Raw genomic sequence first — 25,494 nt, 5'->3', positions numbered from 1 at the left:
TATCATTTTACTTTATTTTTCATTCTTTCTTCAAATCATTTTGATTTATCATACCTCTGATCAGGTAAACCAGAATAATGTGTTCTTTTATCTTAAATCCCAAGTCTAAGTCAATGAGAGAGAGAGTAGAGAGAAAGCCGGGGAATCAGAGAAATAAAAAGTCATTTTTTTCATAGCTGTTATGTTACACACAACTTCAGACAGCCCTGGTGCTAATTGCCACAACGCCTGATTCAGTCTGAATACAGCCTTATTGAATTTTGACATACTCTTTATTTGTTAATTTTATATGTTGACACATTTCAAGAATACTGTCAAGAGGGCAAAACCTGTTTTAATTTTGCTCTGATTTTAGTCCACTTGCTGAGTTCTGGACTTTACACAGGTAACCCTAAATGTTTCAGTAAACTGTTCATGCTTTAAGAAGATGTGTAGATATTAGCTGTCATTCAAAATGCACTGAGCACATCTTTATGTGTGCTTAATGTTATCCTCAAAGGTTTTCTTATGGATTTTTCTTGCCCTGAGACTTGGTAAGGTACAGTATGTTTTGAAGTGAAATCATGTTTTCCCACCAGATAATGAAGCTACCAGACTTTTCAAATCGATCCACACCTTCATTTGCTTTAACAAAAATAAAACAAAATGCAGTGACTAATGATTATGACATATTAACTACCTATGACAGTTTAGGCATTTAAAAAAATATATGAAATGCTTGGAAAAAATAGTCACTAGTATTAAATCAATTAAAATCAATAAAATGTGCAAAACCACCAGCATCAATCAATCAATAAAACATACTGTACATACATACATAATACTTGATGTTAGTGTTCCAACCCTTTCGTGTGAACTACTGCAAATGATTGCTGTAAACAAACTGATATGTCTGACCACATGAAAGGGGCATTATTTAAGGAAAAGACTCCTTTGTTCTAATTTCTATGCATCACTAATTTAGTTTATGTTTAGGCGACGAAAAGACTGACTGTGTACTTCACAATGTGATAGCAAAAACAAGGCTGTCTTTCATGCTCAAAAAGTGAATTAAATTAGATAGGGGTAGATGGAGATGTTAGCAAAGTCATTCTAATCTTATATTACTATTTAATGAATGTTTACAGAACAGATGGTTATTAGAGTCTGATGCAGGCAAAGGCTTGTTTTCAGAGCTAATAAGGACATTCTTTGAGAAGGTTATTGTCCAATAATTTTGATTGATTCATATTACAAAGTGTTAGTTGATGATTACTGATTGCTGGTGATATAAATTATTTTACGTACCTACAGAGGATTTATTGCAGAAAGTATTTATGTGCTATATAATAATACTTACCTGGTCTTAAATCAGACCATGTTCAATTTAATGCTCTTAAAGTTAAGCATGCACCTCTATTTTAAACCAAAGATCCAGAGCTGGAAATGTCGCCTGGACAAGTCGCCAGCACATAGAGACAAACATCTGTTCATACTCACATTTACATCAACTGGAAATTTAGAGTCACCAATAAGTGCATGTCTTTGGACTGTGGAAGGAAGCCGGAGTACCTGGAGACCTGCAAACTCCACACAGATAGGCTCCAGCTGAGATTCAAACCTTCTTACTGTGATGCGACAGTGTTAACCACTGCACCACCACGCTGCCCTAAAACCAAAGAACATTACACAATTGTATAAATAGTGTACAGATGTGAATCAGTGTCTGATTTCTCAGAGTTTTACAACTGGTAGTGAATCACTACTGATCACAGAGTGCTAGGGAGCCATGCAAGAAGCTGTGTGAGTCTCTACTCTGGCACAGAAATAATGTTCAGCATTATAAATATATAAAATATATAAATATATACAGAATACAATAGTGCAAAAGGATGCGAGAAGAATGCAAGGAGAGCAGTTTTCTCTCCATTTTGTATCCATCTAATGTTGTTTTCCTGTGTGCACTGACCATTACAGCCTTGAGGTTTTATGTGTAAGACAAGGTATTTTAAAGGTACACACAGAGGAAAGATACTGCATACAGAATGTAGTTGTTTACTTGGAGGGCCTAAATAAGAGAGAAAGCTTGTGACTCTGTCGTTAAGTAATCACATTTTACATTTGTACACTTAGCTGACATTCTTCACAGTGAATTTAATAATCTGAAAAGTACAAATTTAACTGGATTAAACATTTAAGCCTGCGGAACATCTTAAAATAGAGACTGTAAAACTAACAGACATGTCTGTACATATATATATGTCAATGGTCTTAAGAGGTGATGATTAAGGAAAGTACTATAAATATTTAGTAAAGAGGTTCATGTCAAAATGAACTCTACTAGCTTCTGTACAGGTTCATTCTGATGCCTTTTTCTCATTCTGGTCACATGCACTAAATTCAGTATTCTTATTTTATTTTCATCTTTTCACACAATTATCCATTTATTTCTACCTGTCTTGCTGTAGCGTTCCATGCAGTACTTCTTTCAGTCAAGAAAAACTTGGCTTACATCTACATTTTTTCTTTCAACCTGTACCTTCAAGAAGTAAAAGCCCACATGAACTTGCTAATTTTATCATGCCAATTTGATCAGCTGTCACTGTAAATTGCTGCGCTCCACTTACTAACACTCACATGTGATGTTATGACATGTAATTTCTTCTCTCTCCGAACTGTACACACATCCTACACTTGGTTCACAGATGCTTGACTGCTTCTGACAGTATTCACCCAAACCTGTTAGATGTTTCCCCATAATATTATGCAGTGCTTTGTTAAGATTTGACCACCTAATCTAGTTATAAGCCACTGTCCTTTGTTTCTGCCAAATGCCCTCAGTGTATTTACTTTGGCTCAGACTCTGCATTTCCTTTTTTGTATTCTCAAAATCCCTACTGCACAGAAAATAGTTTTGTAACCTTAGATCACAGCCTGCAACATACAGCGTCCCAGTTTGAACTATTATGGTAAATGCTAATGGATGGAGTGTACTTATAGCGCCTTTCTAGTCAAGTCAAGGCACTTTTGCACTACATATCTCTTTCTCCCATGCATACACTGATGGCATTAGCTGCCATGCAAGGTGCCAATTGCTCTTTTTTTTTGGAAACTAACCATGCATACACATTCACACACCAATGCCACAGCCTTCAGGAGCAATTTGGGGTTCAGTATCTGCTCAAGGACACTTCAGCATGCAGACTGGAGAAGCATGGGATCGGACCACCGATCATCTGACAACTGGGCGCTCTACCTCCTGAGCCACAATCAGCCCCAGCTGCCCTTGGCTTGTCTACTTACTGGTATAAATTGTTCTCTGTGTTTCTCAAAGTGTTTTTTCTCTTAAGAATGTGCCTGGATTTTCTGCATCCTGAAATGAAGGTACTACTATGTCTGCCTCTTCCACAATGGAGCTCTCCCTGAGTGAAAATCTAAATAAGGAGATCTTGCTCATTGACTCCTACTAACTGATACAAAACTTGATGCAAAAAGTTATTAAACTTAACTGCACCAAATATAACTTGACAGGATGTAAAGCTATGTGGTCAGCATTTAGATAATGAGCTATGGGAATAAGAAGTCTGCACAAAATCAAGTTTGGCCCAGAGAGGGTTTTATGTGACCAACTTCAATACATTCTGTGTGTGTGTGTGTTATTATATATATATATATATATATATATTATAAATCACTGACTGATTTATTGCCCACTGGTCAGTGGAGACAGATCAGGTCATGCATGCTCTGATAAGTTCCTGTCTAATTATCTTGGATTTATACATGCCTGAAGGGTGGAATATACATTTTATCTTGTACATGTTAAATACAATATTTATTCACAATAAATGAATGTACCATTATGTGACTGTGAAAAGACATTGTTCTTGAACAATATTCAGAAATATATATTTTACGGTAATAAAATATGTACCTCAAGTCTAATTTGTTTATTTTAAAATAGAAGTCATGACTGACATTCCTAAATGGGCATAAAGCACATAAAAATAGGGTATTTATAACAAGTTGCATTATGGGAGGTGTTTTTGAAACTTTGGAGGACACTATATTTTCAGTGAGTGTATTTTAGTTGAGTTGAGTTTGCATCTTGGCCCTATGCAGGACGTGCCTGCACGTAAACGTGCATTGAAGTTACAATTGAGATTCTATCTTCAAGTTTACTACTGAAGATGTCCTTCAGCTTCTCAATACATGGCATTTGATTCCCTGCAGCCCATGCTTAGAATATCACCTGGGCTTGCAGAGAGCCAGGGGCTGTTTTCACAAGCATTTAAAGAATACTACCAAAGAGCTCCTAACTTAGCCTGAACCATATTTAGCTCAGGAGTGATTTAGGAAAATTGCTCAGAGCAACTCTGAATGTTCTCCAATGAGATCAAACATCATGCCTGCAAGATCTTATGTTTAGCATTTCATGAACTCACTGTTCGAGTGTGGAGATCATCATTTAATCTGGGATTGAGGAACTCACATTGAACTCACACTTAAGGGAAGAGCTGACAGTGTGATATCTCTGGAATAATGCCACAGGTTAGATGCATTCTGCCTCCTTGTAACTTCCTGAAGAGGACAGGTTAAGGACAACAAATATACTATAAACTAATGCCTAGGGTAAAAGTTTTTGTCCCTTCATTACTCATGGCTGGAAGCATTTCACATGCCTGAAATGGCACAATAGTGCTAGCTGTGCTGTCTCCTGCTGACATAACACACTTGTAGTAGGTTTTCCACTGGAAGTGTCAGCTGATGCAAGAATTCCTTTAAATCCTATGAGGGGTCAAGACATTATCCATGCTGACCCTCTCACATACATATATGGCCCCTCATAACATCCTGAGGTTGCTATTGGGGTAACATCCTCTTCTTGAGTGTGAAAAGCAGGATCAGGTGACAGCTGACCTTATGTCTGCCTGTTGATTATCAGCTTGTTAGAAATGCCTTTTGTTCACCAAATGTACAATGATTCCTCTGTTTTCACACACTGCAGATCAGTCCAAGTTAATCGATTTTTAACCTGGTGAGAGAGAGGCAATCTCAAAAGGCTGTACCTCTGGAATGAGTAAGCTAAGAACCCTCCAGATCTGAAATCACGGCTCATATTTATATAATGTGATATGCTGGTCCTGGTAGTGATACAGTGCATGAATATTAGCTGAGATTCGAGATCCTGTGGTCAGAGATGTTCTGGCAATTTAGAAGATGGTCAGAAACACACACACAAAAAAAAACTGCAGAATGGTGGTGGAAATTGTGACACCCTTGGGGTACTTTAGACAAACAGTTCAGACAGTTCTATAGAGACCAATTAAAAGTTGTCTTACTTCTTAACATCTCTGTTTTCAGCCTGAGTCCTGACTCTTTAGTCTTCTCCGGAAAGGTTTGACCCTGCCTGTCAATTAGGAATTGCTTGAGTTTTTTGTCTATGTTCACATGTTTTCACCACAGGACAAAGATTGTACAATTGATAGTGTTCCAGGGCTGGGGGCATTGGGGGATGTTTTGGACTGAGACGCCCTCGTCTCATTTTCTGATTTCAATTACTTTCCTTGAGTTTTCCTCCCATCTGAGATGAAAGGGGAGGAAGTCAAGGAGCACACAAGGACAGAGGATGAGACATCAAGACCAAGCCTCTCACTAATTTAATCACATGTATAATACCCAAGAAGTTCAGTTTTGAAATGCAAAAACTATTATATACTATATATGAAGCAGCCATGATAGAAAGAACTTTTTTTCATCCCACATGTGATTCAAACCATTCAGCATGTTGTCTTTCAACTAGCAAAGCAGGCCAACTAGTGATCTCTAGTTTTTTACACATTTTTCATGCAGAGCAGCAATTCATGGTTACAAAGATTAAATTAAGAACAATGAATAAATAGTTTTTAAATTAAGTAAGTAAGTTTTTAAGAACTCGTGTAACTCAACTTAACTAAAAGTAACTATGAACAGTGCAGTTTTGAGTCCTTATTTCGACATTTCGACAGTTTCGACATTTCGTCTGTTAGACTAGGAGATGCAGCTCAGTGACTAAAGGTTGTGTGACTAAATTTCCTCCATGTCCCACAGTTTGAAACTTGTGGTCCAGAGCAAAATAGGCTTGCACATGTGTTGACATGTCTTCCTATTGTTTCAGTGTGTTTATGCGATTTTAAAACATATGTGATTACATGTAATTAGAGATTAAATACTAGATGAGCATTATACACGTAATCTACCAGTCTACATTTATCTTCTTCACATGTACGCCATCTATACGAAGCTTTGTTTGTATATCCTCAGGGACTGCAGATGAGATGTTAATGTATCACAGTTCTTGCGTGATTGAACAGGCATATCATAGAAGACAACAAGCATCCTGCCAAATGATGCTCTTATACAAGTTAATCCTGCATCAGTTTTACATAATTGTGTGTGTGTGCGTGTGTGGTCGTCGTTGACCTTGCATCATTGCTCAAATTTGCATGTTACTATACTTTCATATCCGTTCTATGATAGCACCATATGTCTCTCTCTCTCTCTCTCTCTCTCTCTCTCTCTATGTCCCTCCCTTGTACTCCCCATCTAATTTCCCTCCACAATCCCAATGGCCATGTTGACTCATAGTACTACTGAATTCTTAAATTACCTATTTTCACTAAGAATAATCACACGCATCCTAGTATCGCAGTTATGAGTCACTTCCTGTTTTTGATCATATTTGGGATGTGACGTCTACAGTACATGGAAAATAAAGTAAACTAGTTAATTACCATGTTCCTGTACACATGATGTAAATGTTTCTCAATAAATGCATCTCCACATTGTGTGGATCACCACAAAGCTGATACTCTTTTTATCTTTTTTACTCTTGCCAAAACAAATAGTCCGCTACTGCAAGAACCAAACCTTTCTTAGTGTCAGCTGATGAGGAATCATGTCTGCTGACTCCACTGTTTGCTTTTAGAGGGTGTAGACAGCCATGCATCAAGTCAACAACACACTCATGCAGACATATTTGATATTTAAACCTGGAGTCTGTGTTTACATGCCACAGAATCCTTGTTTCTGTCAGAGCTGAAGCCAGCATATTTGAGTTTCCTGTTCAAAGACGTAAGCTGAAACCTGGGAGCTTTGATTTAGCGTTCAGCTGTTTAAATAAAGAAAAAGCTGAAAAGAAAAGAGCAAGTGTGTGTGCAGTCCTGCTCTTACAAGCCAATAAGCGCTCCAAAGCCACCACCAGCAGCATATGAAGATAATTTAAAGGTAATTCAAATAGCAAAGTACTCCAGAAGAAAGCAGCTCATACGTCTATATCCCATTGGCTATTCATGTTCTGTGATATCCTCAACTCCACATCCTTCACTTATCCTCATTCCTATATCCTGAGGCGCTGTACAATACATCAAACACTTCTCTCTACACCAAATTAGGTAAAGTGGAATGACGAAAGATGAAGATAAAAGTAGACAGATGGATGTTTCTCCAAAACACATAGATGCCATGTGGCTGTCTTTTTACACTCTGGAGAAACTATCCTCTCATTATAATGTGATAGTGACCCGATAAGGCTTCCAGCTGTCATACAGCCTACAGCTTATCTCCCGTAAATAGTTTCTACCCGAGGGTGCTACACGTTCAGCCTCGTAGTGGAACAATTCCTGGTCCTAATCTCTCTACTCACTCATCAAGCTACAGCTTATCTTCACGTTCCCTTACTTTTCGCTGGACACATCTATGCAAATGTTCACATCTTAGATCCTCAACCACACTGGAGACATGAAACATTGGTAGATTACATGTGGAGGAGAGAGAAGGGCATGGATAAGAGAAAGCTGTGGAGAAAAAGCCAATTTATAGGGATCAGTGAAGGGGATAAAGGATTATGATGGCATGATTAACATTTTTTCATCATTTCTAATGGCTGATGGCTGGCCATGTGTGTGTATATATATATATATATATATCTATATGCTAATTTATATATATATATATAATCTATATTATATATAATATATATATTATTATATATATATCTTATATATATATATTGCATGTTAGTGTTGTAATGCTTTGTGAACTTTGTTCACACACAGAACAGAGCAGCTGTATTGTCCAAGCACAAAGTGAGAGGGGGCTGGTTTTTATCAGCCTTTCTCAACAAAGTCTATTTGTGTTCTCAAGGACTCCTAAGACGTCATCAGTCACGGTCATAATACTGTCTAAATTAGATATTTTGAAGCACTAGCAGCACTACGGAGCAATATTTTAAGTCCACATTGCGTGTGAACTAGGATGCACACAGACACAATACACTTTTCCTGCCACTTTTTACATATTGTTATTGTAAGAGACAGCAAACATTTATGTATATGTTGCATGAATACACAAATATCCAAATAACTTAGCCTTGCAAATGTTTTATGAGGGATCCAGTCAACATATTTGTAAGACTTCAAGGATACACACAATGCCCTTTGGTGAGTAAGACTGAATGTGAGCATATCCTTGGAGATAAGAATGGTCTTACTTCAGCTTTTTAGTGATTTAAGTGGCACTGACGTCACAGATCTTGCTACAAAATGTGAATGAAAATTAATACATGTAAATGAAAAATAAATAGTAATACAAATTCTAGAAGAACTTTTTTGTGCATGTTGACTCACTATCATGGTTTATTGGGACACTCGACTAGAACAGAGCCATCTGTAATGTTATTAGTAACATATTAGTTTTTCTGATACTATGACATGTCAAAATCTGCTATAAAAAGGCTTATGTGACCCTATACATGTATATAAACTGCTATGCTCTAATATTCTGTATTAAGAAAGGTCTTGCGTGGTCTCCCTTCTCCTAATCACCTGTAAGCTATTTGTCCAGAATGATTCCCTCATGAAACCAGATCCACCTGCAGTGTTCTCGCAGAGCGTGACCAGCACTCACATGAGACTGTGTCTGTGCTGACAGGCCAATAACGATGCTTAATCTCTTTAACTTTTCAGTGAAGCCATACAGGTTTGTACCACACGGCACCTATGGCTGCTCATTGACAGTCACAAGACAACACTGCCATCAATAAATGTTGCTCCACTGTGACCACTTGAGTCCCAATTGTGTAATTTTTCTACCATAAAAAAAAGAATTTGACATGACATGTAATCAGATGAATGATCTCTCTGTCATTCCTGTTCCCATATGCCTGTTCTTCACACACCATCAACTATTTCACTTATTTTAGTGAAACTAGATCATATTTTAGGGAGAAAACTCACTGTTATTGACAAAGTTTCTTGATGGACAGTAAAGAAAACTGCAGCGAACTATAGCTGTGAGCTATAGTGTGAGCTTAAAGAAGCAGGGGAGTTTTAGTGTTTGTACCACAGGTGTGAACATAGAAGGTGGGAAAGCAGAGCCAGCATTGTACCAGAACTGGAGCTGGGCATTCGGGCAATGTGACCAGGCCCAGCAGCATCTATGTCCATAAAAGCAATAATAGAAGAAAAAAAAAATAGAATAAGAAAAAAGAGCCAATTTTTTACATCTTTTTTTTCTTTGGAAGACCAGTCTGTGGGATTGAGTGGCATCTAACAGTCACCTCAGGAGAAACTATAGTGGCTGCAAGACATATAAAAAAGGCCACTATTTAGTTTGTTCATTCTGGGCTACTGTAGAAAGATGGTGATTCAACATGCCATACTTAAATCCTACACACCGGACCTGTAGCTGCTTTAGTTGTTTTTAACTTTAACTATTTTGTTTACCTAAAACTATGTTAGATTAGGGTTATTGTCTCAGAAGAGAGCACGATAGAAGCAGTTCAGTGCAGAAACACTCTCAATGTCACAGCGGTTTATCTTTTTCGTGCTCCTTGACTCAGCTACAAATCCTCTCTCTCTCCTTCATCCCCCCTTTTCTGCCTTTCTCAGTCACTTTCTCTGTCTCCTTCTCTCCCTGTCTGGTCCTCGTCTGCTGTCACTCCTTGTCTCACTCTCTGTCCACACATCTGTCTGTGAATCACTCAGCCCTTCTTAGCTCTTCTGCCGACCTGCTTTCATTGATTTTTCATCCTGTCTCCTGGTTCATTCTTGTTTTCTAGCATATTCCTCAAATTCCCTTTCCTGTCTGTTGCATCACTGCACTTTATCCATCTCATCATTTCTCATCACTTCATTTTATCAGCAAGTGTCTCCCCCTGGATCCTCACGCATCAGACAACCAAAAACCCACAACACACACACACACACACACACACACACACACACACACACACTCTCCCTCATGAGTACAGGCACACATTAACACACACTCACTCCAGTGTTCACACACACAGATCTTTTAACACTGCAAGGCTTTCCACTCTCATGTGTCCTCAGAGGGGAGTGCTAGCATATAGCATGTATGCTCTCCCTTAGCACTTACATAACACATGTCTTATATAAGCAATTACAAAACATTTCTCATATCTTCTTTTTTTATCCGTTATCATAATCAGTACAGTGTCCATACATTCAAAGCCGCTTTTCTTGCCTGTGCCACTCCATGAAATCAGGAGAAAGTCTATATGAATGGGTTTGTGTGTTTGTGAATGCCACAGTGATTGTTTATGGTCCGATATTTTTCTTCATGGCACCCATATAGCACAGCACATGACTTCTTCATAATGTATGATACATGGAGATAAATTCTCTACACTGAGCTCAGGATGAGGGTAAAGAGAACAAGATTTATAGAGATCTAAAACTTCCTGTCATCCACACTATGCACATACTTTTTATTCTCATGCATGGGCACTTCACCACAACCAGATAGAGGTTTAGTTATACAGTCACCAGGTGTCTTTTTCTCCTCTGCGTTTAAAGTATGTTGCCATCTCTCTTCCAGTAGATCAGTGTCTTAGAGATTCCCAGAGCCCTGTGTGGTGCTGTAGCGAATGAACAGGCTGATAGACTGATCATACGGCCTATCAAATGAACAGGAAGATCAATATGTCAGTAAAAATGATTAAACGAGACCACGTGAGCTTGTTTTTGTGTATGTGTTGGCATGTGTTGATGTTTCTCTGTCTTTACAGCATAAAAATGTGTTATTTTGTGTTCTACCCTTCTTATTTTTGGGGGGTCGTTATATAAGCATCAGTTTTAACGTGTTTTTTATATTCTCACGCCCTGTGTGGTCATGTTTCATCTGCAAGACGATAATGATCACATAACTAAAGAGAAAGAAATCTTGCTATCTGCTAATATAGAAGCTGAAGGCAAATTTAAAAAATGCAAATAAGCTGCTGCTTATTCCAGAGTTAAAAGTTAAGAAAATTAAATGACAGATTTGCAGTGTCATTTTTTTAATAATGTGTTTAATGCAAGTATTTCTTGTCTTAAATTGTTAAATACAAAAAAATTTAAAAAACACACACTTTTAATTATGTACATGTAAAATTATTTTATTCCATCTTGCCTTTGTGCCTTTTTAACTGAAAGTCTAAAAAATAGCAATAATTCAGTCAGAAAAATGGCCTTCAAAGATTATTAGCCTGTCAAAAATATCTACAGATATAATGATATACTGTGTGAAAGCCCCGCTTCAGCTCTTTCAGCTGGTTTTCTCAGCTTGTTTTTCTACATGACATATAAATAATGTTGTCTTAAATAAATGTTCTGGTTTGTTCAAATACTGTTTTGCATATTTGTGTTAATAATTATACTTACTATTTTCTTTTGACTTGATTACCTTCAAGTGATAGAATGTTAATTTTAACATGTGATTTATTAATGTGTTCATTCGCATATTTATTTAATTTATTTATACTTTCTTTTACCGAGACAGAGACCACATCTGTGGGAAACACTGCTCACAAATTTGAATTATACTTTGTAAATATTGACTTTAATGCATCTCAGTGAAAGCTTCTTTAGTTTTTTTTTTTTTTTTTTTTTTTTTTTTTTTTTTTTTACTGAAAAATGATTACACATAGAGGTAAATTAATTAAAAAAGTTAAATCCTTTAGATCTAACTAATTAAAAGAGGCCAATGACATATTTTGAAGATGATTGATAAGTGAAGTTTTGGTATTTATTATTATTATTAAATATAGTGATAAATAGACACTGCTTTGTTAAAAACTTTGTTTTCCTAACTAGCAAATGGATATAATTTTTTATCTGACAATAAAATGCCTTTGATTTGATGAATACATGCATACAGTATGTAATCTCTTCTCTTTAGATGATTTAAAAAATATGTTCTTCTGGCAACATCGCTCAATTCGTTTTACTCCAGTCTAGGGAGTATTGTATTAAACAGAAAGGGCAGACATGAAAATATGCCAAACAAGTCCTAGGAGGACTATTTTCTCATTTGTCCATATCCATGGGTGAGTGTGCATTTGCACATGTCTAAGTATGAATCCAAGTAGCAAATAGCAGTGTGACACTGACATGCTGAAATTTAATGATGATACATTGCGGGGCATTCTCATTCCACACACAGGAGGAAAGGTGTTGTTTTGTTAGTTGAGTGTTTTGTCACAGTCACAATGTGGCCTTTTCAAGACACATGATATGGGTTTGGTGGAGATGGCAGAGCAGATCAAAGATCCTATAAATGTTTGGCTGGACCTGACAAAGATTGTCATCAACAACATTATGTGAGCTTATTTGAAAAACAGTATTTACTTCCGCATTATGGCTAGATATTGTACTAGATTCAAAAGTAAATTTAGTGATGTGTATTTCTCCATTAAGGGCACATGGTTTGACGGGTATTCAGTTGTTTGCAATCTACAATCTCACCACTAGATGCCAGAAATTCCAGTGGACCTTTAAGTATTATTGCATGTTCTAGTTCTAGTTTAGATGGAGTGAAAACATTCCCACAACTGAGAGCAAGGTCAGCCGACTACCGGGGAGCAAGGAGAGGAAGGAAAGAATCAATGCTGTTTGAAGTGATGACTCACTTGCCCTTGGTGAGCCAGAGACAGGTGAGAAAATGCAGCCATTTATACTAGCAGAGCTTTGGATTCGGTCCAAGTTGCCACAGGCCGTCAACACGCATGTCTCATGGGAAAAGAGAAAAATGGTGACATGGGAAAAATTGAATAGAATAAGCACAAGGAGTACATAAAGCATAGAGTCAAAGCTTCTGAAGGACGAGCTTTGGACTCGGGCCAACACACATGCTTTATTCCAGATTAAAGATGAATAAATTCTGAACAAGAAGCATTCCTGATAAAGACGGGGGTTTATCTGAGAAATGTCATCGCAGTAAGTGAAAATATAGAGGATTCATTTGAGGACATAATTTGGATTTTGCATGGTTAAGCGTGAGAGATTCGATAACAGAAAAGCACATTAAATTTGTACGATACACATAAAAGATACTTAAATTAAAAAAAAAAAACACTGGAATAAAAATATGTATAGCTTTTTTTTTTTTTTTGAGGACATAATGTGGATTTTGCATGGTTAAGCATGAGAGATTTGATAACAGAAAAGCACATGAAATATGTACAATATACATAAAAGATACCCACACCGGCATAAAAATATGTATCGTTTTTTTTTTGCACGTAGTATGAGTGCACAGAAAATCACTACAGGTTAACTTTATATTGATTTGTATTCACATTTCTGAGCTTGTATAACAATATCAAGAAAATACTTGATTCTTTTGTTATTTTTTATCAGGAGTCACAAAGACTGATAAATATTTCCTTTTCAGGGTCACAGACGCAATAGCCACTGCACTGTTCTTTATTTCATGACTACTCACAGTGGCAGAGTGTATAAATATGTCCGGAACAAACATAATCTTTTTCTTTCCATTTGTTTTTCTTCCTCCATTATGTCAAAGTTATATCACATCATGTAGGTGTGATGGTAAACAAACACTGGAACTCTTGTTTCTCTTTATCCACTTTCTGTTTCAGATTTTCTGTCCAAGGAACAAAGAAATGTTGAGTACTTTGCAGATAGATGATGTCCTACAAATGTTCTAAAACTATTAATATCGTATATCTGTGATTTTAGATGTGTTTTGAATTGGGGATCTGTCTTTTCTTTTGATTTTTTTTTTTCGACTCAGTTATTGTAGACACTCTGACTCTAATGGGGGGCATTAGATAAAGTGCCTTTTTTCATTAAAGAGTGACATTTAATGCAATTGATCACTCAGAGTGAAATTTTGAGTATGCATTTAACGAACATACGAGTTAATCAGCTGTCAAGATAACAAATCATGTGCAGAGCAAAACGAGCAGGAGAAAGAGAAAAGAAGAGAAAGAAAGTCCTTAAAGTGACACATAAGGAGAGAAATCATCACAATTCTCCTCTGACATGTAATTAACCAGATTTAGTCTTAGACAGGTCTAAATCTGATCTCTGAACACACACCCACAGGTCTTCACCCTATGATAATTGGTTCTGCAAGATCTGCTCACCTCATTCATTTGTGTCACAAACGCATATATGTGTGTATGTGCAGGTATGCATGCATCAGTGTATGAATTACACTGGTGTGTAGGTGTACAGTGTTAGGTAATGCGTGGGTGGAACATAAGTAAATACATTACCATACAGTGTGGTGTATCTGCAATTGCCCTGATTAGGAGTGACATGCTTTCTGATTCTAAATGTAGCCCATTAAAAACTGGGCTGGCCTCCCTCGAATAATGATCGGCCACTGCTGGAATCTCAAGATGCTATTCTTCAAATAGGTGTGGTGTAATGTCACCATGGAAATGGACGAATAAATGGAGAAACTGAAAATAAAATAGAGGAGGATAGAGGGGAAACATTGATCTAATCAATTAGAGAATATGGGACATGTAAAATACATTTCTTAATGCATTTTGTACTTTTGGAAATGCACACAAATACTCACACTGTAACTGGTTCTCCTGACAGTTTTCAATGAAACCACAAAGATGCCATTATGCTACTGCTGAATTTATTCAAAGGCTAAGCAGTGTGCCAGCAGTCATTATCTTTCGCTCCTGCTGAACGGTGCTCTTTACTCTGCGTGTCTTGGGCTCCCTCAGGGCTCGTAAAGGATGCTAGTCAGTGTAGTGCTGACATGACCCAGAGGAGAAGATGATGCCGGGTGCAGCGACTGTCATTCATACTCAGCATTTCGGTCACTGCAGAGGTCCCTCTGATGTTCGTCTCTGCTGTTCCCTTTTTGTGGATAATTCCAGCTCCAGCTCTCATATCTAACATTAGGGTGTTGGAAGCAGGCGCTGGTCCAGAAACTGATCCAGTTATTATACCCAATAGGGGAGTTTATTTAGACTAATGATTGTGCCAGACTCCAGTTCTCATTTGTTAAAGTACTGTCAGCCAAGACAAGCATCTGCTAGTTTATCCTTAGCAGGTGTCCATTCCAATGTGATCCTTTTGTGGCAGATGAAAAATACCATGTGGATCTGAGGTAACAGCTAAATGAGGCTTGTCATATAGGGACGTTAATAAAGAAATTCCACCTGAGCTTCTATGGGTCCAAATGAGGAATCATATTTCTAAATTTGGGGATTCTGCTGGCCGGTGTAAATCTTGCTTATATGGAAACAGATTCTTCGTGCCAATTAACTCATTCAATCATTTCCTTGTTCTGTTGCTTGAACTCGTCAGATTTGGTCTTCTCTATACAATTGTTGTTTAAGTAATTTGTGGTACTACATTTAAACCAAAGATACTTAGTTAATATCTTAGCACACAACCTGTCTACACAGGTCATAGGACAAGGTTATTTGTGTTCTAAATACTGCATTACATTTGCATTTCTATCACCTGGACACTGACTTCTTGCCTTTTTAAGCATACAGAGGCTTTGCTTTGACGCTAAATGTTTTTATTATGGTGTGTCATGCAACAACCAGTGTCAAAAAACAGTTAGTTTGACTTTTTACTCTTTGGTTGCCTTTATATAAATGGTCATGTTAGCCTCAGGAAAGGGAAAAACACAGCTGCTCATAAAAAACAAAACAAAAAACAATGCATTATTGATATGATACTAATGTAAATCCAGCTCACAAATCAGATCTAACTCTACTGTTAAATTAAGTGCAAGTATTTTTTCTGTGGTTTTGGTGTATTTTATGCTGCCTCAGGTTCTCCGTTTATGGCCTTTTATCGCCATCTGCTGGTCATACAGGAAAAAGACAACCCATGTTGAACCGGGCAGACTGGAAACTCATATATGCATGTGAGTGAGTGAGTTAGAAGGAAGCTATTATTAGGAACTCATTAGCTGAAAAAAAAGCATTACGAGGGAATGTGCTAAGTTAAATATAAAACTGACACGGTTAATAACAACAACAGGTTAAAAACTTAGGGGTTGAAATCTCAACACACAATGCATTAAACAGTTCAAAAAAATGTTTCACTCATTCAACAACTCAAAGCAGAAAACTTTTTTTCAGAATTTTATTCTTTAAAGTAGGTTAGAAAATCTCATTTCGTTTGCAATATAGAGATAATTATATATAGATATATTAGATATATATTCTATATATATATATATATTATATATATATATATTATATATTATATATATATATATGATATATATATTCACCAATTAACAATTTTGGCTATTTTCCCTTTCCACCCCCATGTATGCCCACATATTGATCGTAAGGTCCATACCCCTTCACATAGACATTGTGCAATGATCCTCAGTGCCAAGGTGGAAGGAGGGAAGAGAGAGGGGAGACGGTGGGTGAGGGTACATGTAGGTTTGAGGGAGAAGAGGTATGGGGGGTTTGGGCCTTGTACAGAGCATGCCAAGAAGGGGTTAGGGGAATAGGGAATGGTAAAGGGGCTGCCTAACTACACCACCACCACTGTTAACATCATTAAGATAACCACACAAAGAGGTAAAGGGAGTATTGACTTCCACAATGACTTGAGTGTGTCTGGTGTGGGTTAAACCAATCATGTTCAAATGGCTCAATGTATTCCATGACACAAAATAAAAATAGCTCTTTTTGTTCCCCTCCCCCCCAACATCAGTAACTCATACCCACTGATGAGTGTTAAGTAAGCTCCACATCAGATATTTACCTGTGACAAGATTAAAACAGTGCCCACAAACTTTAGCAGCAGCCGTCGAGACTGTTTAGCCCTTTGTAGTGACCTACACAAGTTATCAGTCCGCTCATCTGAGTCAAATCCACGTCCCATGGTGTGCGAGTAGGTATCTATGTTGATGATTCTCTTTCTAGGCTTCATAAAAAGGCCAACACCCACAGACACAAGCCTAAACTTGAGCAAAACCACAGATTTATGTTACATTTACTGTACATTCGGGCACGCAACAGGATTTTTTTTCCTACTCCAATAAGATATTTGTTCTTCATTTGGCAATATGATCACTCTTGCAACATGGCTCAATACTTCAGAAAGTCATCTTTGTTGCTGGTATGATTGGTGATGCAGAGAATCGAGCAACTGAAATATATCTATGATATATATTCAAACTAACAGCTTCATTAGATGAAAACAAAAATTGCACACCTCCCCTAAGGTCACTCAAGACTTTTGTTCTACCCAAGTTAGCTGATGTCAACCCAAGAGGATCTCTCAAAGAACCCTTAAGCTACATCCAAACGGTATCAGAACATCCCTTCTTTGTTATTGAACATGATAAAAAGACACAAAACTCAGCTTCAAAGGGAAGGAATGAACACAAGTGTGAGGTCAGACATGACTCACATGAAACACGTGCAAAACAAAATATGAAATTTAACTTCCAGGCAAAACATGGTCATTATTACAGACATTAACCCCTGTAAGTACATAATGTGTATTGGTCTACAAAGTTTGAATTGCTGCATAATTCTGTTAGTCTGCATGGTTTAATATGCTCCATCTTAGTCACCCTGTGAGAAGGTTAATCCATACTTGTGTGTATTTTTTTAATTACTCTGAATTCCTTCCTTAGCTGTCAGAAAACAAGCCATTTATTTAGTTCATGTGGCCTTGAAAAACCATATTAATGTTTAACCTACAAGCTAGTAAAACACAAAACAATGTAAATGACACTGAAAACTTAGAAATACTCCACGATAAGATAGCTGAATGAGCTTAAGGCATTTAGAGGTTATTCCTAACAGAACATAAAGGCCATGGTTGCCTCAATGGTCTGTCAAACTAACCCAGATTCACTTTTTTTTTTCTTAGAAATGAAACGTGATTTTAAATTAGCCCTTAGTGACTATCAACTACAATATACTGCATTAAGTTATGCTCTTGCATGGAGAGTCAAAACCTAATCACCAAAGGGACACTGGAAATTTACGTTAGCAGAGTTTACACATGACGTGATATAGAGAGCGATACCAATTTGATAAATACAACCTTTGTAAAGCTAAAATGTTATTATCTGTGTCATAGAGGTGTAGATTCAACTCCTTAGTCATTTTTGAGTCAATCATCTGTGACGGTCTTGTACTGAACATATTATGTGTGGTTTCTGTCTTCTCGATGGGAAGAACAGAAACTTACAGAACAATGTGATCCAGCACACTGCCCCAAAAATGAATCAGAATAAACCAGCACCAAATTTAACAGTTTTAGCTTCACAATGGTAATATTTGTCACAAGGCTTATTGTCTTCAATTGCAGTATAATTTAATAGTGTTCTTGTTTTTGTGCCCATCCACCCCTTGTATATACAGGCACTATAAACAGCCACAAGGCAGAAAACCTTGTATTTGCATTATTATTAGTATTATCATTATTATTATTAATATTATTCTTCAGAAGACAAAGCCCGGGATTATGTCACAAAATAAATAACCTCTGCTAACCTTTAAAAGTGACTGAATCGGCTGATTGTAAGAGGAGATGTTTTCTGTTCAGCCAAAATACAAACTAGAGAACAGTAATGTAATAAAGAGTATTTCTTAGTTGTTGTTGTTTTTTTAGGGCTAGTCTGAAACCACAATGTCGAACTGGGTGCACAAGCTGAAGCCATTTGAGGTAGACAGAAACCGTGTTGGGATATACACTTTCATACTGTCTAAAACCAATCAACAAGTTCACACACTGTCAAAGAACTGTAATCACTTGATTTGTGGCCCAGCGTGAGACTTCCTGCCACTCCACCTGAGACTGACAGGGAACCACTGATCTGGTAAGGGTGCACTACAACATCATGGACCATGGTGGCTTAAGGAGTGTAATGAAAAGGGGATGAGGTGGGGGCTGGGGGGCTTTGGGGGGGTTGGGGCTTGGAACTGACACAACCAACAGGCTATTTACCAGAAAGAAGTCAACGCCCACACGTCTTCAATGTCTCAAGTCAACAGCACATTAAACCTCAGTCATATAACCAGAAACAATTGAGGGTTACTTTACAAGGCATAATCTTTTAAATAGAATATATGTGGCATCTGACCATTGTCTCAATATTTCCCCCCTTGAGATACCTCCCACCCCCACGCCCACAAACATTAGTTTATACCCCAGAAATCCAATGACAGACTTCATGCCCATTTAACAGTCTCACATGTTCTAGAGAATAGAGATTAAAAATATATACTATTGACTATTGACTTCCAGTGTATGTTTTCTGTTTTTCCTACTATTTTTCAAGTTTAAAAAGATCTCCTTTGTCACAATGCAAGCTCGGAGGTCTTTTCTACACACACTCTCACAACACACAACACATATCACTCACACACTCCCATACAGTATATACTGTAATATATATTTATATATATATATATATTTATATATTAGAGGAATTTTGAGCTGAGAAGTTAGGCAAAGTATATATGTTCATTTGGACAGAATTCATTCAAAATGAGAAGGAATTAAACTTTTTCTCCAGTTTCCCTTTTAAGGAGGACAAAATTTGAGGAATTTGGAAAGCGCTACAACATCACATGACTACTCAAGAGCAGGTAGCAAGGTAAAAGGAAGAAGAAATAGATAAAAAGGCCTGAACTTGTACAAGGCAGAGAGATGGGCAGACGATATGGCTCTCTGTGGCATGTGCATTCCAGGGCCCTACTGACAGTAAGAGAAAATGTACAAAGTTCAAGAGTGGGTCAGAGAGAGCGATAAAGACCAGATAAAAGGGGAAGATGGTGAATGAGTTGTTTAAAATGGGAACAGAGCTAAAGCAAAACTGCAAGACTGTGCAGCGAGTTAGAGGAGGGGACTAGAAGGGAGAAACAACTATTCTGTCTGCCTGATTCATCGGTACACCAGGTGAGTTATGGTGCCAGATTTGAAGTTGAGCTGATGGTTGGGCACAAAGCTGTGCTGGGGATTCTTTCGTGTGCATATATCCTTTGCATACAAGCCCATGCATGAGTCACATGACACCTTAGAGCAGTTCACGCAGGTGTGTGATGCACCTGGCTTGTTGCAAAACCCACATCGCGATCCCCCCATGCTTAATCTCTCGCTGCTGCCTCCCTTTGGCGTTGTCAAGGCAACAGACTTGCTTGGAAACAGCTTAGTGGACATGAGGGGTTTCTCCACCATCTGGGGGTGAGGGTGAGGGTGGGAGTGTGAGTGGGTCAGCGTGAGGGGGTGCGGATGGAGATGGGAGTGGGAGTGAGTGTTAGAGTAGACAGAGAGCTTTTCCTTAACAGGAATGTATCCATCGAGGGGTCGTGGGGATTTTGGGTGGTAGTCCTGGAGGCCACAGCAAGGCGAGGGGTCCACATCATGACAGGCAGAACAGAGGATCATGTCACACCTCTGGCAGGAGGCCATGGAGGTGCAGCCCAGCCCACAGCCCTGACACTTCACACTGCCGTGACCTTTGAGCAGCCATCCATCCCTTGCCTCTCGAGGCTCTCTGGATGGAGGTCGCGAGGAGGTCTGCTTTCCTCCTGTCCCAGCACCACCCCTTTCAGTGTACAAGTCAATCTCATCCAAAGAGGACAGGTGGTAGGATGTGTAAGCATCAGCCGGGGGAGGTGACTGAATTGGGAAGAAATCCGCAATAGGACTAAAGGAAGGTGGAGCTGCCACAGAGAAGAGAGATGCTGAGGTGCTGGGCCTGATGATCTCATCCTTCATATCCTCCTCTGCATCCACAAACAGAGGCTCCTTCCTCAAACTCAATGAGGCCTTCAAGACGGGCTTGCTAACTGCTGCGTGCCAGTGACCAGCCCCATCTGTAACATCCACAGACTTAGACGGTCGGCTACCTCGCCTCAGGTGGTGGGCATGAGGCCTCTCTATATCCAAAGGCCGCACGGACAGCCGAGCCATATCTGCCCCAAGGCTGTCGCGTCTGCGAAGTGCCTCGGCACAGCCAGCTGCATCATCTCTGCAGCCTCTGCGGAGTTCCAGGGCCTCCAGCTCTGAGGCTGAACCACGGGCCAGAGCCACTACCTCTCCCAGTAGACGACACTCTGCCTGGGCCAGGAAGAGCTCAAATGCCAACTGGCGGAGATGATTTGTGCCTCCTGGGTGCTCCTGCAAATGGAACTGCGAATCATGGTCACAGGCGTAACCGATGGTGCGCATTAGGGATCGGAGTTCAGCATCAGAAATGGCAGACTGCAGATGGTACACGTAAGGGCCAGTGAAGGTCTACAAGAGAAATGGGTTAATTAGCATTAGTGTCAGTCAACTGAAAGAGTTTCTGTGATAACACATGATTCAAAGTACAGGTTTGCTTAAAAAAAAAACAACATTAGATAACATCTGTATATAAGGTAAAGTGTTAAAAAGGGATGTAGGTGTTGGAGCTATGCTTTTGTTTACATATAACACTGTGTTATTATGTGTGAGTTATGATGACAAATAATCTAACTAAACACAAAATTCGACTAATAATGAAGAGAATTTGTATACATTAACCACATATATACATATAGTGGGTTGTACTGTTAATAACTCAGTTGCTAATGTTGACCCACCTTCTGTTACTGTGTTCTTCAACAAGCACATTATATTTAAAAACAGAAAAGATCAGGTGCAGCCTACACATTACAAATCTGTCAGGTTTCTCTACCGCCTCTGTACAGATTTGTACTGTAGTGTTTATAACCAGTGGACAGCTACTACAATGTAGGCCATCACAGAGATTAATGATTAACCTTTCAATGATTGCACCTTTCTACTGGGAAGTTGTAAAAGCTACTGTACATATCTTTCCCTCTGCACATTATTTGTTTTATTCAAATCTAAAAGGTTGCGCTACACACTAAAATTAGATAAACAAAAATTTAAACAAAGATTTGTTTACAATAACATGATTGTCGGGAAGTAATATTGGATGCTGATGGCTACTGTTATCTCCAATATTTTAATAACTAAATATTTGGTTTATGTCAGCTTAAAGGGAGTAAGACAACTCTAAGAATCTAAATTCACCTTTATACATCTGAACTCCTTCTTCCAGGGGAAGAGCAAGAGGTTCGTGCAGATGGTCTCCAACGTGTGGAAGGCTCTCTCCAGGCTCTTCAGGTTGCCCCCTCTCTGGCAGCGGAGAGAATTCTCCACCACTTCATAGAAACGTACCATCCGAAAACGTTGCCCCGGATCTGGCTGGTAGGCCCCTAGCAGAGCTGTGGCTGTAGAGAGAAGAGCCTCACTGTCTTTGTGTCTCCCTTTGTCCCCCTCCGGTGCAGTCCCATTCCATGTGTATTCCTCCTCCAGACGCCTCTCCAGTGCCGTCACATACCTCCGAAACAGGTCCTCTTTTAACTTGGCATCCATTTTCGACAGCAGACTATCAGTCAGCTGTTATACTTTTCTGAGAGAGCCTCGCCCCTTTTAGCATACCCTGCACCAGGAGGCCACATTCAAGCACCATTTTTGGTCACCATAATTCACTGTGCTCGCTGGCACACACTCAACGTTAATAACGTTTTGGAGAGGTGGAAGAGGAATGAGACTGTCCAATCAGCAGCACATCCTTTTAAACAAGAGATGCAGTTGTCTGGTACTTTCAGTTGGCGTAGCTAGGCTGCAGCCTGTAGGGATGCCTTCTTACAGGCATCTCTGGTATTGGCTCAAAGCCTGACTTGTTTCCAGATAAATAGGCCTAAGTCGTGCGAGATGAGGTCAGGAGCAGCTTTTTCTTCACGCTCTGTTAATGCAGAGTTGTGTCTATTCCATTCCCTTGGTTTCAGTGTGTGCAGAGTTCAAGGTCACTCATCTTGAAGACACATTCATGATTGCGTGATTCTTCCGAGCCGTCTCCAAGCTGTAATGACACCGCAGAGCTTTATAAAAATGGAAATGTCTCATTGTGACACACACACAAATCAAGAAGGAAACACACATTTATTTCTACTGATCAGTCAGCGCAAAAGAAAAATACATTTTAAGCCATCATTGGGAGCTTTTTTAAAATCGAAATCTAATGCTTAAGATAAGAGAGAGAGAGAGGGTGTGTGTAGGTATCACTATTTTGAGAAACAGTGTGTGCTCTGAGTGGGATGATGTGAGGACGCATCGTGTGGGCTTATTTTATAACAGCTAACACGCAGGGCTGATTAGATTATCGTCAGGATTTATGCAACCAAGAAAAGCAAGAGAGAAATTAAATTGAACATAATCGGGATCAGTCATATTCCCTTTTGTCTTGCGCTCGTGTTTGCGCCAGTTAACGTGCGTGCCGGCGGTACTACATGCGTGTAAACCACCGCACTTTGCTTGAGTTAGCCACAAAATGAACAACGCAGTGTTAAGACATGCAGATGCGTGTAAGAATAAGATATGCCATGAGGCTTTAAATCAGATGAGGGTTACACCTACTCGTTCCCATGCAAGCTGGCCGGCTAGTCCAGTTTTTCCCCCCTCACACATCAGCCGAGTATCCGTTTAGCGAGCTAACATGCCTTCAGCTAACAACATCACCATGCATTACTATTGCGCATCAACTGCAACGCAACCACTCCGTCACGACAAATGTTGATAATAAAGAGAGACGCCCCGAGGATAGCCTTGTGCGTTAATTCTTCGTGGATTTTAAACTCGAGGGAAAAGCCCGATGCTGCCACTGGCGTGGCCCCCCCACCTGAGTACGAGCTAAGCAGTGAACGCCCATTTCAGCGCAGCTGGCTGGCTAACAATTGCTTTAGCTAGCAGGGCGGTCCATCGTTTGATAGAAACGTTCAGCGATTTTAGAGTCCTTTATCTAAACATACGCCATCGTTGTGACGCGGCTCTTGTACGGCAAGGTCCAATTGTGCTTCGACTAAGAGATAACGCCGCTTTTCTGACCAGAAACACCACCACCACCCGCTCATCTTACCTTTAACAAGTGCTAGCCGCGGCTAGCTACGCCTCCTCAGCTGTTGGAAATTCCCATCGTCGCAGCGCGCATGCGCAGCCTCGTTCTGACAGTTCACCAGTGTCAGGTGCCCACGTGCTGTTTTAAAAAGAAGGAGCCGGAGGAGCCGGAGGAGCCGGAGGAGGAGGAGGAGGAGGAGGAGGAAGGATGCAGACCACCACTCCTTCACTGCGAGCCTCTATTGTGTCCGAGTTACACAAATAAATAGACTTTATTTTTTTTTTTACATGAGCTTAAACGTGTAGTCTGTCATACATTCAGTAGTGCGCGTATGCCCGCAGAAAATATTTATCTTCACCTACAATTAAACAATTTAATAATAAAATAATAATAATAGAAGAATAATAATAATAATAAATTTTATTTCATAGGCGCCTTTCTGTCACCCAAGGAGACCCTACAATAAATAAAAGTAGACAGCAAATAACAGAAACAAACAAAAAGAACCATAAAAGTATATCAAATTACAAAAATATAACTTTGAAAACAGGTTAAAATAGGACAATGCAATTGAATCAGGTGGAAAAGGCTATTTTAAACAGGAGGCAACAAAAACGTCCAGCAAACCATTTTTTTTGTAAAAAGTAACACCTTCATGCACAATGTATTTATGATTTAAAGATCCAGTGCGTAACATTTAAGGAGATCTATTGGTAGAAAGTGAATATAATATGCATAATTATGTTGTCATTTGTGTATATTAACCTGAAAATAAGAATCATTATGTTATTTCCTGTGAATGAGCCTTTTATATCTACAGAGGGAGTGGGTCCTTATTCACAGAATTTGCCATGGTGAACCAAACCAAACACTGGCTATCTATATGGAGCTAATACATACAGTATATTTCTGTCTTTTGCAAGTTTCACACTGTAGTTTATCCTTCATGCTTGAAATGGGAGGTGGGGAGTGGTATTCAGTTCATCCTAGACTCCATAGAGGAAGTGGGGGAGAGGAGGATGTTAACAAAGCTGACATCCATCAGGAAGAACTCCTCTCACTCCCTGCATGACACTGGGGGGAGGCCTCTTATTAAGCTCCTTCATGTAACGCTACCACAGGTCCTTCATTCCAATAGCTGTCAGAATCTTTAACACCAGCATGACTTAATGTAGCACTGCTTGTTTTTGTTGTGTTAATTATGTTTACTGTGTGTGGATGTATGTGCATGATACAAATGATCCAACATGCATATCTGTATGCCTGAAAGATGTGCAGTATATGACTTTATATTTCACTTGCTAT

General features: G+C 39.0%; 1 protein-coding gene across 2 annotated transcripts; it reads right to left on the bottom strand.

Annotated features, from left to right (window-relative positions):
- Positions 1 to 16,536: 16,536 nt before the first annotated feature.
- On the bottom strand, positions 16,537 to 24,300 carry spata2 (spermatogenesis associated 2). Of its 2 annotated transcripts, none has more exons than XM_010738641.3 (3): positions 24,211 to 24,300; positions 22,323 to 23,157; positions 16,537 to 21,536 (listed from the first exon to the last, which is right to left on the bottom strand). In XM_010738641.3, exons 2-3 carry the CDS (start codon positions 22,665 to 22,667, stop codon positions 20,181 to 20,183), a joined length of 1,701 nt encoding a protein of 566 aa, XP_010736943.1. In that variant the 5' UTR covers positions 22,668 to 23,157; positions 24,211 to 24,300; the 3' UTR covers positions 16,537 to 20,180. The 2 variants fall into 2 exon arrangements, with proteins under 2 accessions (XP_010736943.1, XP_019112015.1); XM_019256470.2 differs by lacking the exon at positions 24,211 to 24,300 and adding an exon at positions 23,712 to 24,196.
- Positions 24,301 to 25,494: the final 1,194 nt, after the last annotated feature.

This window comes from Larimichthys crocea, chromosome XV (assembly GCF_000972845.2).
Source record: "Larimichthys crocea isolate SSNF chromosome XV, L_crocea_2.0, whole genome shotgun sequence".
Classification (NCBI taxonomy): Eukaryota; Metazoa; Chordata; class Actinopteri; family Sciaenidae; genus Larimichthys; species Larimichthys crocea.
This window is presented reverse-complemented; position numbering and strand designations above follow the sequence as displayed.

Excerpts from the sequence above, each read along its gene's own strand:
- spata2 (XM_010738641.3), bottom strand. The coding sequence starts at position 22,667 with ATGGATGCCAAGTTAAAAGAGGACCTGTTTCGGAGGTATGTGACGGCA. Across the intron at positions 21,537-22,322 it reads AGGAGTTCAGATGTATAAAG|ACCTTCACTGGCCCTTACGT; the intron begins GTGAATTTAGAT and ends TTTCTCTTGTAG.